The sequence below is a fragment of the Brassica oleracea genome, chromosome C5, assembly GCF_000695525.1.
Source record: "Brassica oleracea var. oleracea cultivar TO1000 chromosome C5, BOL, whole genome shotgun sequence".
Classification (NCBI taxonomy): domain Eukaryota; kingdom Viridiplantae; phylum Streptophyta; class Magnoliopsida; order Brassicales; family Brassicaceae; genus Brassica; species Brassica oleracea.
The window spans coordinates 44,821,199-44,835,263 of record NC_027752.1 but is presented as its reverse complement, the minus strand read 5'-3'; the positions used below and the strand labels follow the sequence as shown (position 1 = coordinate 44,835,263).

General features: G+C 37.6%; 3 protein-coding genes across 3 annotated transcripts; all 3 read right to left on the bottom strand.

The window, feature by feature from the left end:
• Nucleotides 1–624: 624 nt before the first annotated feature.
• On the bottom strand, nt 625–2,962 carry LOC106294731 (FK506-binding protein 5-like). The gene is made up of 2 exons (XM_013730361.1): nt 2,767–2,962; nt 625–2,311 (listed from the first exon to the last, which is right to left on the bottom strand). Exons 1-2 carry the CDS (start codon nt 2,809–2,811, stop codon nt 848–850), a joined length of 1,509 nt encoding a protein of 502 aa, XP_013585815.1. The 5' UTR covers nt 2,812–2,962; the 3' UTR covers nt 625–847.
• Nucleotides 2,963–3,221: 259 nt separating this feature from the next.
• LOC106294732 (pectin acetylesterase 12) lies at nt 3,222–6,412 on the bottom strand. Its single transcript, XM_013730362.1, has 11 exons — nt 5,875–6,412; nt 5,227–5,309; nt 5,013–5,142; nt 4,851–4,924; nt 4,640–4,726; nt 4,426–4,550; nt 4,270–4,330; nt 4,129–4,182; nt 3,967–4,044; nt 3,617–3,868; nt 3,222–3,535 (listed from the first exon to the last, which is right to left on the bottom strand). The coding sequence occupies exons 1-11, from the start codon at nt 6,062–6,064 to the stop codon at nt 3,428–3,430; spliced, it is 1,242 nt and encodes a 413-aa protein (XP_013585816.1). The 5' UTR covers nt 6,065–6,412; the 3' UTR covers nt 3,222–3,427.
• Nucleotides 6,413–12,890: 6,478 nt separating this feature from the next.
• On the bottom strand, nt 12,891–13,794 carry LOC106294733 (formin-like protein 8). Its single transcript, XM_013730364.1, has 3 exons — nt 13,641–13,794; nt 13,484–13,559; nt 12,891–13,362 (listed from the first exon to the last, which is right to left on the bottom strand). The coding sequence occupies exons 1-3, from the start codon at nt 13,650–13,652 to the stop codon at nt 13,040–13,042; spliced, it is 411 nt and encodes a 136-aa protein (XP_013585818.1). The 5' UTR covers nt 13,653–13,794; the 3' UTR covers nt 12,891–13,039.
• Nucleotides 13,795–14,065: the final 271 nt, after the last annotated feature.

Here is a 14,065-nt window from a genome sequence, read left to right as displayed (position 1 = left end):
TATATATATATATATATATATATATATATAGTTTGGCTTTTGATTCATTTTCTATTTTTATTCGAACCGAAAAATTCAGAGTTTTATTGGAACTATGTATGTGAGTTTTATATTTAAGAAGACGCAAAATACGTAATGTGAACATATTTATGAATATAGTGTGGACATGGTAGCATACTTATTATTAGGCCTGGGCGTTCGGGTCGGGTTTTTGGATTTCGGTTTTTTTTTATAACACCTCTTAGGTCCCATTCTAGTAAATTTGCAAGTACGAGTTGAGTTCGGATATAACACATCGAGTTCATGTCGGTTTTGTATCACATCATAGAACCCATGAAGTAACCATATATCATTCGGATTCGGGTTATATCGGATCGGTTCGAATATACCCGAAATAAAATCTAAAATTTAAAAACAAAACATTAGAAATATATACTTCTTTATATATAATTAAGTATTTATAGTAGCTATTTAAATTTTAAATATTTATTGTTAGGTACCATATCAAAATAAATATGAAATTAAATCTTTGAAGTATATATTCATGTTTTATATAATTACATTTTATATTAGTTTGGACAATTAATGCATTTATTACGATGCTTCTATTTTAATATATAAGGATAATGAATACAATAATGTTGAAGAAATTTCCCAAACACATCCATAACAACAAAGCCAAATCTTTGTAGGTTTACAGACATATAAGTTATAACCACACAAAGCCATAAAACACAAAATAAAAAGAATGTTCTGTTCTTTTTCCCCCCAACACAAAGAAGCAAAAAACCAACAAAATAAATTAAAATACCTGAAAAGACTTTAAAGGAATCCATGACTCTTTACTTTAATCACTTGGCTTTGATGTCTCTTTGGCTTCTTGAGTTGAGATAGTCTTAGAGCTTGGAGATTTACCAGTGAGTGCTTTTTTTGCCTTAACAAGAGACTTCTTCACCTTTGACATGAGGCTGTTTGAACTTTTTTGCTTAACAACAACTTCATCTTTGGTTGTGACTTCTGGCTCTTCGATCTCTTTAACAACAGGTGGTGCTGTTTCTACAGCCTCTGCTACTTTCTCTGTGACTGATTCCTCTTGTTTGTTTCCTTCAGTTTCTTTCAAAGTCTCTTCACTCTTGACATCTTCAGTGTCCTTCTTGATGTTTTCTTCTTCTGTGGCTACTTTAGTGGCGACATCTTTTGCTTCACTTACGTTCTCTTGCTCATCCTTTGATGGTTCTTCCACTACATGCTTCTCTTCGGTGATGGCTTTCTCAGTGACGTCAGCAGGAGAAGAAGCGTCTCCTTCTGTCTCCTTTTGGGGGGCAGTGTCTGAATCTTGGTTTATCATAGAAGTCTGTTCATCCTTGGAGTCTTTGGTCTCAACAACAATGGTATCCTCCAGCTTTCCCACAAGCTCAACCTTAGCTTGTTCTGTTGTTTCAGGTGTGGGTTCCTCTGGCTTTGGCTTGACTTCAAGAACCTCAACATCTTTGATCTTGTCTTCTACAGTCTCTTCAGGTACTTCTCTAACAAGTTGAACATCATCAACTTGTTTGACTCCGGCTGATTCAGAAACAGCAACCACCTTGCTCTCCTCCTTATCTTTGTTGCCTTCTTCAGCTACACATTCAACGGTTCCCTTCTCTTCTGCTTTCTCCGCATCAAGAGCTTCAAGCTTAACTTCTTCATCAACACCCTCTTTCACAAGTATTGGTTCCTTAAGCTCTACTTCTTCAGCTACCTTCTCCTCACCATCTTCATCTTTTCCTTTCTCTGCATCACCAGCTTCAACCTTAACTTCTTCAACACTCTCTTTCACAAGGGCTGGTTCTTTAACTTCCACTTCTCCAGCTATCTTCTCCTCACCATTTTCATCTTTTCCTTTCTCTGCATCACCAGCTTCAACCTTAACTTCTTCAACACTCTCTTTCACAAGGGTTGGTTCCTTAAGCTCCACTTCTTCAGCTATCTTCTCCTCACCATTTTCATCTTTTCCTTTCTCTGCATCACCAGCTTCAACCTTAACTTCTTCAACACCCTCTTTCACAAGAATTGGTTCTTTAACTTCCACTTGTTCAGCTACCTTCTTCTCACCATTTTCATCTGCCCCCTTCTGTGTAGATTCCTCTTCTTTCACAACTGCTGCAACCTCCTTTACGTCTGCAGCACGAGTTTGACTGATGTTCTCCTCCTTAGTAACAGTCAGGCTTGAATCTGAAACCGGTTTATCCTTCACAACATCAGCAGTTTCCTCCAAAACAATCTCTTTCTCCATCAACTTAGCCTCCTCGTTCACCTTGTTCTCCACTGGCTGCATCAGATAATAGTAAAACCCCTCTTTATTATTCTCTTCTTAGATAGAAAAAACCACTAACTAACTATTTTGGAATTTTAATCATATGTAATAGTGTTAGAACAGTTTTCTAGTAAACGACAGACAAAGATGGTTTCTGTTAACATCCATATGTTCTATAATAATCTACAACTTTTTTTTAAAAAAAAGTTTCTTCTAATTATTGCTCAAGAATTCTCCAGATTCTTACAGAACAAGAGGGTTAAAACCATGTTTGAACATTCCAAAACAAGTTTTTATTTATTCTAACTTAACGTTCCTAGTTTCAGGTACAAAACAAGTATACTGATTCTTACTAGAACCAAAACATGATACAGAAAATCTATTTATGGAGCTTAAAAGCATAAATAACATATAAAACATATGTAATAAAGATTCTATGGAACATAGTGAGAATATCTGAGCTAGCTTACCTTTTCAGATGTAGTTGCAGTTGCGGTCTGAGAATCAGAAGCCATGATAAGAAGATTCAAGAACAAAAAAAGTAATGGACAGGGTTCAAGTTCACAAAACTTGTTGAGATTTTTATTTAGCAGAGTTGTTGTCGTTGAAGAAGTTAGTTTGACTGAGAGAGAACTTAAAAAGGAAATGATTAGGTGGAAAGGAGAAAAAACCATACAAAGTGGGGAACACTAGATAGCTGTCACTCACCCTAATACCAGGGTGTCAAAGTATATCATCAACACCACTCTGTAATATTCTTCTCTTTTCACTTTCTTTCTTTATCCTTTTTTTTTACTATTTTATTGCTTTTTTTATTCTCATCCATTACCTGCATTTCTTGGATACTTGTGAAATCAAATTCTTTGTGTGGGACCAATATGTTGACATTTATCAACTACTTGCAGTGCTAAGTAGAGAAGAAAAAAACAAAGGAAAAAGGAATCATTACTCTGTGATTACATTTTGAACTCTTTTGAGCCAACTTATGTATTTGTTTTGGAGTTTATTATGGTTTTTCCAAATCAATCATACATTTTCTTCCAATGAGGCATTGGTAAAATAGTAAGCTTCTCCATTTGAGAGAAGCTAAGCTTTCTAAGTATGTATATAAGGAAGAATCAAGTAGATAAATCATCTAAACACCAAGTTGTGGCAGCTCTTGTCACATGGATAAGGACAATCAACTAACTTCACTTCTGCTCTATCAAAATACCAATCTCCCACAGCTATAGCCACAGCCTGCATGATGCCATTATACAAAGTCAATAACAGCCTTTTGCTTCTGTTTGTGATGGGATAAGATTTGAGATTTTTACTAACCTTTTTTCTTATGACAGGAGAATCATCAGCGAACCAAGTGTCCTGCCTCTCGGTTTGGCAGTGAGCAAAACATGAGTTTATGAACAGACCATTATGTCTAGACATTGAGAATCCCCTCACTACTCTCAGCATCTGATCCCTGAACCCTTGCAAGAACCGGATTTGTGAAGGTGTGCATTTTGCATGGTTTAGTCTACAGTCATGCCAAAAGCCACTAGGGTCAGCTGATGTTGGAGCTATGCTGCTTTGAATCTGATTAATAAAAAGACTTGTTCTGGTGAGTGAGAGCCTAAACCACCAAAGCACAATAGCTAAGCAAATGTTAAAAGAGAGGGAAAAAAGAACATTACCTGCCATGTATCGTATGCTGCATTAACAATAAAAAGTGGAGTTTTCATCTGACTGATCAGATTCTGTGGGAAGAAACACTGTACAGAAAAAGATTAGTTAATAAATACAACACTTCTAATGGTCCCAACAGCATCAATATGAGAGAAAGAATAAAAGATTACCGAGGTTGGATCGAGATGGTTTGTGCACATACGTGGGAGATTATTCTTCACACTCTGCATGTGGTTTTAAGTCCAAGAATGTGTCAAGAAGGTTTCTTATGCTCTTCAAATGTTAAAAGGTAAAAAGAAGCTGAATCTCACCTGAAAATTTACTACACCATTGTATAAGTTTCTGATTGTGCGGCCACCAGAAACATCAGCTCTATAATTAACATAAAAAAAAACTAGTCAATGACAGTTTACTGAATCAAGGGCAAAGGAACAGCGTTTGAGTTTGGGAGGGGAAATTAAACTAACGTGTCCAAGAACAAGCCAGCATCACTCAAGCACTTGACCTTGGTGGAACCAGGGAACAAGTTCCTAAACTCATCGCAGCGTAAAATAGCTGCTAAACCACCAGCAGAACATCCAGAGAGAAGTGCCTTTTAACAGAATATAAAAAACAGTTAAGAGAATTAAAATAAAAACAGCTCTTGCCTTGGATCCTGAGAGAAGGTTAAGTGTCAAAAACCTGGTTGGCGTATCGCATTCCTTTGGCTTTCAGATCAGCTATGGCAGCTCTCCAGATACGCTCTCCTCTAAACTGAAGCTGTGCAGCCTGAGGAAAAAAGTTATAAGGTAAAGAGTTACATATGCATTAGTTCACAGATGTTACACAAAGCTGCTCAAATATAAAAAAGACTAAGATCAATTCATGAACTCAATAGTCTATTGATGCGAACCTGATTCTGACCATCTCCACTGAAAGAAGCGCCATCACAGTAACGAAGCTTAACTCTATTCCAGTTAAAGAAGTCTACAAAAAAAAAAAATGAGGATCAATAATCCTCAAAATTACATTATATTTGGTCACATCACAAGAAAAAAGATTTGAGAGACTAAACCAGGATTCTCTTGAGCTTTATCACTCAGTATTCCTGTAAACTGAAGCTGCTTCTCCATGTAGTTAGATGAACCACGCCGAGTCTTCTTCCTGTATACACAGGTCCTAACATTGTTGCACCATCCACCTCCCTATTTATCATAATAAAACATTTTAACAATGAAGACCTATAAACAGTAGCTTTCATAGACAAAAAAAAAAGCATTTCACTAAACCTCTAATTGAATTAGCCAGCTATTAGCTCCAGATCCATGCCCACGGTGCAAGTGATATCCAGGTAATGTTCCATCCAAACAAACTGTGATAAGATATAACCAAGTAAAAAAAAAAAAATTAGATTATATTTGCTGTTATGATTTTTTCTTAAAAGAATGACACACCTATTGTACAAAAGTGTTTTTTTTTTGTCTTGAAAAATTTAACATTCATTAAAAAAATATGATTTTTTTTCTAGTAAACACATCACAATATAACAGATACACTGCTGCTAAGCTCTAAATTAAAAACAATAACATATAAATTACATTTTTCTAAGCAATAAAACAGGAAAAAAATAAACAATTAGAGGAACCGTGAAGATTAATATCACAATATAACAGATACACTGCTGCTAAGCTCTAAATTAAAAACAATAACATATAAATTACATTTTTCTAAGCAATAAAACAGGAAAAAAAAACAATTAGAGGAACCGTGAAGAATAATAATACATAACAGTAAAACGTAAAGACAAAGTTAAAATCTAACAACAGAGAAACAAGCTGAGAAGAATGTTAGTTGAAGATAAACTCATAAAAAGTAAATAAAGAGAGAGATCTAATGAGAGAAGCAGAGAGAGAGAGAGAGAGAGAGAGAGAGAGTACCAGCTCCAGAATCAGCTCCTCTGATGAGAGTGAGACCAACTAATAAAGGGTTCAAATTTGAGCTGTATTTGGAGAATCCAAACTCTAGCTCCTCAATGCGGTCTATCTCTGTCACATTGAAATCTAAATACTCATTTGCTTGAGTTCCTAGCACTACAATAAAGCCTACCAACAACAAAAGCTTGTTCATTGTCTCTCACTCTCTTACTAGAAGAGAAGAGTGAAAGCAAAGAAACAGATCCCTGGGAGTGAGAGATAGAGAAGAAAGGAACAAACTTTAAAGCCAGACACGTTCAAGTGTTATAATAAAAAGAACCGATCTTTGTAGAAAAGGAATAAGCTTTTCTGAGTTTCTTTTTGTATATAATTATTTGAAAAATGTTTCATGGCTGGATTCACGTTTATTTTTGAATTCCCTTTTTTTAAAAAAAATTAATTCAGTCTCTTATTACATGACAAAGACAGAGACCATCTTTTATGTTACATGGATCTTAGTTCACACTTGAAACGCTCAGCATCAAATGGTAACGTCAAAAACAGATGTAATTAGTTTTGATGTGCTTGATAATATATAGCACATGGAGGAGAAGATGGGTCCATTTAGGATTTTGATTTCTATTGGCTCTAGTAGCCTGACGTTTCTATCTCTACGTTTCTCGTTATATATCAATCCTACCAAGTGGATGATGTATTAATCTGATAAGGAAAGAATAGCCATCTCTTATTAGCAAAAGTGACTTATTTTGTAGTTTTTTTTCTAGGTATATAATTATTGAAAACATTTTGTTATGTAAGGTCTAATACATTCACGGTCATGGTTTACGTAACATTGACGTCATGGCTTGCATAACGAACCCCTTGAATGATGAAGATTTTCCACTTTGGGCAGAAGCATGCGGTGAAGAAACAAGTGTTGATTATATAGTGGGAAGTTAGGGAAGTCATCTATGAGTGATGCAAACACACTTATTAGATATTTATGAGTGATGATTGTTATCATGTTATGTAAGGTCAAAGACTTACATGTTATGTAAGGTCTAAGACACCATCTATATGCTTGGATTGATCTCATCCATTTTAAACAGGATATACTTGCTATGATTGAATTTAACGATTTTTGTAAGAGAAAAAAAAGAAGGTTTTACTCATTTAAGTAGGTTCATCTTCATGGTTAGTTATATAGCTCATGTTGATGGATTTCGTCTTTAAGAACTCTTATTTACGGGGTTCCACCACAATTATAGACTCCACAATTACTATATTAAGAATTTCAATGGAAAGAACCTTTCGTTGGAGGTGCTCTAGTAAACTATAACAGAGGCCTAAAAGTTGGTTTATATTATCGCATTAAAGAGATGCAACAAAAACAAAGATGTGTGGGAGAACGAGAAACTGCGGTCATGGTCGCATGCACATCACCACATGCTGATCTTAGAGTAACCTTAGAGCATGATTATCGGGAGGTTTTTAGAGTGAGGTTCTTAGCGGAATATAAGAACTCGTCTCTTAACTTTTAACTAAAAAAATTAAGAACCGGCTCTTAAAACTTTTATTTAAGAACCGGTTCTTAGCTTTTTTTAGTTAAAAGTTAAGAGACGGGTTCTTATATTCCGTTAAGAACTACACCCTAAGAACTTCCCAATAATCATGGTCTTATTGAGAGTTTCTTACTCCTAGGTTCTTAAAATACATGTATGTGTATGTATGTATTATATATGCGCTGCGGTCGTCCACTTGTTTCTATTTCGATTTTTGTTTTGTTTTGTTTACTGGTCCCTTCACTATACTATAAGAACCCCAGTCTTTCAAATGTACGATATTATGGATTTACTCAAAACTAAAATGGGCTCAACAAAGTTAATGGGCCTGAATTAATCATGTGAAAAAGACACGGACAAACAAGTGTGAGCCTCGGGCAGTGTGCTCCAGTTTGAAGATCAGGAAAGGTCTATGAATCTTATGTTTCACATGCTTATGCAAGTTTTGCCTCTTCCTGCTTCTAGACAAAAGTAGGAGAAAACCAAAACGCACCGTTTTACTGAAGGCGATTTTTTAGGCGATTTTGGCGACTTCAAGAACGACGTTGACGAGGGTTTTTCCGATGGACTCGGCTTCATTGCCGGGATCATCTGAGCTCCTGGACCGCAATCTAGTGATTCAGGTAGGGGATCCAAAGGAATTAAGGCAATCTGGGGTGAAGGATACAGGGAAAGAAGATCTGAAATGGGCTTCAGTGGCGCAAGATAAGAGGAGTCTTAAAAAGTATGAAGTGGAGGTCAAATCGATTGACGGTAAGCATAAGGTGGTGATCCCGGATGCGATTCTCTCCGAAGCTACTCCGCTATGGGAGGATTTTATCGTTGGGAAATTCTTAGATATTGCGCCTCATATTGCGAAAGTTCATATGGTGGTAAACAAAATCTGGAGTTATGGTGATCCAATAGCTAAGGTGGAGGTTTATGATGTCAACGCAACGACAATGAGATTTAAGATACGAAATCCAAAGGTTCGAGAGAAGATAATCAAGAGAGGTATGTGGAACATTGCTGGTGTGCCTATGATTGTGAAGAAGTGGACGCCTAAAACTGAAGAGGAGAAGCAGGAGGAGGAAGCTATTCCGATGTGGGTTCATCTGAGGAAGGTGCCACTACATATGTTCTCGTGGGAAGCTTTAAGTTTCATGACGAGTACAGTGGGGTTCCCAGTTCATTTACATCCAGAGACGTTAGCTTGTTCAAATTTTGAGGAGGCTAAAGTCTTTGTTAATGTTGATGTTTCAAAAATCTTACCAAAAGAGATTGAGTTCGAGATAGAAGGGAAGGAGTTTACAGCGGAGTTTTACTATCCCTGGTTCCATCTAGATGTAATGTATGTGGAAAATGGGGTCATACGGAGAAGGTCTGTGTGCAGAAGAAACGTGAGAAGAAACATGGGGATAACAGAGTTGTAATGGGAAGTGCTTCTAAAACTAGTGACACAGTTATAAAGGATGGAGAAACTAGGGAGAAGGAGGAAGGGGTACAGACTGAAGACATTGGAATTTTGATGGAGAAGACTCAAGAAGTATCTGTTGCTAAAGGAGTTACCGAGGAGTTAGTATGTACAGAAGCTGTGGAAAATGTATGGTTCTCTCCAGGCAGACTGGGTAGATCGCAATCAAAAACACCGAGAAGGGAGGAAGCTGTAGTTCAGATTTCGGCTTCTAAATACTCTGTATTGAGTGTGGATGATGCAGAAGAGGGTGAGGTTCTACTGACAACTTTAAATGGGGGTGACGAAGTAAGTATTGAGGAAGAAGGGGAGAATGAAACAAGAGAGGAAGATTTGTTGGAAGACGAGATATTGGAACAGATAACTAAGGAGAATGAGAAAGTAGGGGTGCAAAAAGGGGGGAAGAGAGTCCAGAAGACTAGAACTCAGGATGTAAATCCGAAGAGTAAAAGGTCTTCTAGGCGTAAACTATAATCATGAAGAGTTTTTTTTGGAATGTGCGCGGATTGAATAAAACTTTGAAGCATTCCATTGTTCGTGAGTGGATTTATAACAAGGAGATGAGTTTTGGGTGTATTTTGGAGACAAGAGTGAAAGAGAGTAAAGCAGAAAAGATTTTGAATACAGTATTTAGTGATTGGTCTTCAATTGCTAACTATGAGCATAGCAGGGGAGGAAGAATTTGGTTTCTTTGGAGGGATATGGTTCGTATTTCTCCAGTCTACAAGACTGATCAGATAATTACAGTGCTGGTGGAACCTAAAGAGGGAGAAGGGTTTTACTGTACCTGTGTCTATGCTAGTAATCTAATGGAAGAGAGAAGAGTATTATGGGAAGACTTAATGCATCATAATAGTTCTGCTAGTTTCAAAAAGAAGGCTTGGATAATTATAGGAGATTTCAATGAGATATTGGAAGGTGATGAAAGCTCGAGGTTTGCTATTACGGGGAGGGTGCCTAATGGGATGAAGGAATTTCAGGAAATGGTTCTTCATTGTCATCTTGCTGATATGGCCTATCAGGGGCCTAAGTTTACATGGTGCAATAAGAGAGAGGAAGGTGTAATATGCAAGAAACTGGATAGAGTTTTACTAAATGAAGAAGCGCTTCTAAGATTCAGAAATGCGTATTCGGTTTTCGAGCCAGGTGGATGTTCTGACCATATGAGGTGCAAAATCCAGCTATGTCCTCCCTGTGAAAAAATAAGGAAACCTTTTAAGTATGTTAATGCCATGGGCAGTGTCTCATCATTCCTGCCTATGGTTAAAGCTTATTGGGATACTACGGTGGAGTTATATCAATCTACTTCAGCCATGTACAGATTTTCAAAAAAGTTGAAGAATTTGAAACCGCTAATTAGAGAACTGGGTCGTGAGGAGTTGGGAAATTTAACGAAAAGAACTAAGGAGGCTTATGCTGTTTTGTGTGAGAAGCAGACTGCTACTCTTGCCAGTCCGTGTGATGTATCTATTCAAGAAGAAGCTGAAGCTTATGGAAAGTGGCTACATGTAGCAAGTTTGGAAGAGGATCATCTAAAACAGAAAGCTAAGCTGCATTGGCTGGAAATAGGGGATCAAAATAATAAAACCTATCATCGAGCTATCAGAACGAGGCAATCTCAGAACCTGATAAGGGAAGTTAGATGTCAAGGAGGGAATATAGTAAGTACTCATGACGAAGTTAAGAAGGAGGCAGAGAGTTTTTTTAAGGAGTTTCTCAATCGGTGTCCAGCTAACTATCAGGGTACTTCAGTAGAAGAACTACAAGAGTTGATTGCATTTAGATGTTCTCCTGATGATTGTCTGTTATTGGAGGCAGATGTTTCAGAAGAGGAAATCCGGAAAATTCTTTTTGCGATGCCAAATCACAAGTCTCCTGGTCCAGATGGGTTTCCTGCAGAGTTCTTCAAGACAGCGTGGTCAGTGATAAGGAATGACTTCATTGTCTCAGTGCAATCAGTATTCAAGTATGGGTTCCTCCCTAAAGGAGTAAACTCAACAATCCTAGCTTTGATTCCCAAAAAACTGGACTCTCTTGAGATGAAGGACTATAGGCCGATAGCGTGCTGTAACGTTCTCTACAAGGTAGTCTCGAAACTCTTGGCAAACCGCTTGAAGAAATTCTTGCCTCGAATGATTCAAGAGAACCAGTCAGCATTTGTGCAAGGGAGACTGCTTATGGAAAATGTTCTATTAGCATCGGAGCTTGTCAAAGACTATCATAAGGATACGATCAGTCCAAGGTGCGTTCTGAAGATTGATATATCAAAAGCCTTCGACTCGGTGCAATGGTCATTTGTATTGGGAAGCTTGAGAGCTCTTGGGTTCCCAGAGAAATACATACACTGGATAGAGCTATGTATCACCAGTCCTTCTTTTTCAGTCCAAGTAAATGGTGATTTGGCGGGTTATTTTCAAAGCTCTAGAGGACTCCGTCAGGGATGCTCGCTCTCGCCGTACTTGTTTGTACTTTGTATGAATGTGTTATCTCTGAAACTGGACAAAGCGATGGTTGAGAGGAAGTTTAAGGTCCACCCGGGTTGTCAAAAGCTTTCTCTTACCCATCTCATGACTCAAGCTATGAGAACACAAGACTACTACCCTCTGTTGGAGCACATAAAAAGTAAGATCAACTCTTGGACATGCCGATATTTGTCATATGCAGGCAGGCTACAACTCATAATATCTGTGTTTGTTAGCATTGTCAACTTCTGGATTTCTGTATTTCGCATTCCAAGTAGTTGTATAAAGGAGGTGGAGAGTATTTGTTCAGCATTTCTATGGACAGGGCCAGTTCTTAAAACTTCAAATGCTAAGGTAGCTTGGAAGGAGATCTGTTGCATTAAGAGTGAAGGAGGCTTGGGGATTCGGGATCTGAGGGAAGTAAATAAGGTATATGGACTAAAGTTGATTTGGAGGTTGTTAACTGGTGATTCATTATGGGGTAAATGGGTAAGAGGTAATTTATTGAAAGGGAAGAGCTTTTGGGCAGTGAAGTCAAATCCACAAATGGGTTCTTGCATATGGAGGAAGATTTTGAAGCTAAGAGAAGTGGCTAAACTGTTCTATAAGAAAGAGATTGGAAATGGGAGACATTCTTCTTTTTGGTACGATCATTGGTCTGACAAAGGTGTACTCTCTGAGCTGCTGGGTGATAGAGGAGTCATCGACTTGGGTGTTGGGAAAGATGCAACGGTGGAAGAGGCTGTATTGTGTATTCGGAGAAGGCGAAGGCATCGCTCTAGTGTCCTTAATGATATTGAAGCTGAGATTCGAGAAATTAGCAGCAGGCTTGACCCTGAGGTAAATGATGTGAGCACTTGGAAGGGTAAAGCGGGATACAAGAGGAAGTTCTCCACACAAGAAACTTGGATGCTGTTGAGAGGAAGTTCTCCTTTATGTTCTTGGGCCAGTGGGATATGGTTTCCTCAAACTACTCCCAGATATGCGTTTATGGCGTGGTTAGCCTCTAGAGACAGACTATCAACAATGGATCGAGTGGTTAAATGGAGTCATGGAGTAGATTCAACTTGTGTGCTTTGCCGTTCTACGCAGGAGTCAAGGAATCATCTGTTTTTCGAGTGTGATTACACATCCAAACTTTGGGAGTCTATGGTAAAAGGTATAATGGGTAATTATTTTACCAAGCATTGGTCGGAAATTATGGAGTTTATCAATGAATCATCAAGGGAGAAGAGAATTCTGTTCTGTATAAGATATGCTTTTCAAGTAGTTCTGTATGCGGTTTGGAGAGAGCGAAACAAGATCAGGCATGGTGACAAGCTGTTGCCATTAGGGGTGCTTAAAAGATTGCTTGATAAAAGTATTAGAAACAAGTTCAGTGTGATGCGGAAGAAAGGTATCAAGGGAGCAGGAGAGTTAATGCAATTTTGGTTCCAAAATAGTTTGTAAAAGGGTGATGTTTTTTTAAGGTATACATAAAAAACAGGATGCATTTATGTAATAAGGTTTTTTTTGATGAATAAATTTAACATTCTTTCAAAAAAAAAAAAAAGAAAGGAGCTACTAGTAAGAAACAGAGGAGGGAGAAACAACAACATACATATATAAGAAAGTAGTCCTGGTTAACATATAGATTACAGGACTTGACATGAAGACTATATTATATATATGGTACGTAAAAGTAGCGGTGACTAATGCAAGAAATACAAGACTCAAACAATGGTGCAGCCGCTTCCACTTTCATAGGTAGTAACAGATACAAGATCGCATCTGGCGCAGTAAGGAGGTGGGTAAGGAGACATAGGCTTGCATTTGCATACATGCTTTGGTGGTTCGGGTGCTGGTGGAGGAGGCTTTTGTGGCTCAGGCACTACTGGAGGCTTTGGCGGTTCAGGAGGTTTAGGTGGTGGTCCGACGCTGATGATTACAGGTTTCTGTTTAATCTTCCTAAGACGTGATGCAACGCAGACCGGATCCATTGTCCCCACCACGGTAAGTACGCTCTTCCCCTCATCTAGTGAAATATGATTCACACCTGCATCACAGATTCAAAACTCATGTTTTAGTAATAGTAGGATATGTTAATGAACATATTTTATCCAAAAAAAAATGTTAATGAACATATTACTTTAAGACTTGTTTGTTTTTATGATTACCTTCTATCTCCGTGACTGCTTCCAAAATTGCGTTATTGCATTTACCACAGTTTATATCCACCTTGATCTCAACTTTCTGCTCAAAACCAAATAGAAAACACACAACATAAATGGAATCATTTTGAGAAAAAAAAATGTACTAGAATGTGATGTATACCTTAACAGTCATGATGGGTTAAGCCAAGAAAGAGAAATGGATTATCGGTGGGATATTGGAGGATGGAGAAATAAGAGAAGAAGGTTATTAAAACCATGTGAAGACAAGAGATGACAGGTTGGAATAATGTGGTGAAGCAGTTGAGGTCGTCTTTGGTCAGTACGGCGATTAAACAATCAAGAGAGTACAGTATTTACGTTCTAGATGCATATTTATTACATATACTAGGTTCGGCCCGTCCTGCGGACGAGATATAATTTACTTGTAATCAAGATTATTATTTTTTTATATGATTTGTGGTTTGTGTTTTAGTTTTACATTTGCAAGAGATGTATATGAGATATACTATTTTCTTAATTTAAAATTAACAAAAAAAACTATTTTTTACTATTACCATAATTTTTTTTTTTTCTCTCTCTCTCTCT

What these genes read in the sequence shown, in the direction of transcription:
- LOC106294731 (XM_013730361.1), bottom strand. Translation starts at nt 2,811, where the DNA reads ATGGCTTCTGATTCTCAGACCGCAACTGCAACTACATCTGAAAAG. An exon ending in CTGCAACTACATCTGAAAAG is followed by an intron (nt 2,312 to 2,766) that starts GTAAGCTAGCTC and finishes TATCTGATGCAG; the next exon opens with CCAGTGGAGAACAAGGTGAA.
- LOC106294732 (XM_013730362.1), bottom strand. Translation starts at nt 6,064, where the DNA reads ATGAACAAGCTTTTGTTGTTGGTAGGCTTTATTGTAGTGCTAGGAACT. An exon ending in GAATGCGATACGCCAACCAG is followed by an intron (nt 4,551 to 4,639) that starts GTTTTTGACACT and finishes TTCTGTTAAAAG; the next exon opens with GCACTTCTCTCTGGATGTTC. An exon ending in ATGGTGTAGTAAATTTTCAG is followed by an intron (nt 4,183 to 4,269) that starts GTGAGATTCAGC and finishes AACCACATGCAG; the next exon opens with AGTGTGAAGAATAATCTCCC.
- LOC106294733 (XM_013730364.1), bottom strand. An exon ending in AGCAGTCACGGAGATAGAAG is followed by an intron (nt 13,363 to 13,483) that starts GTAATCATAAAA and finishes TCTGTGATGCAG; the next exon opens with GTGTGAATCATATTTCACTA.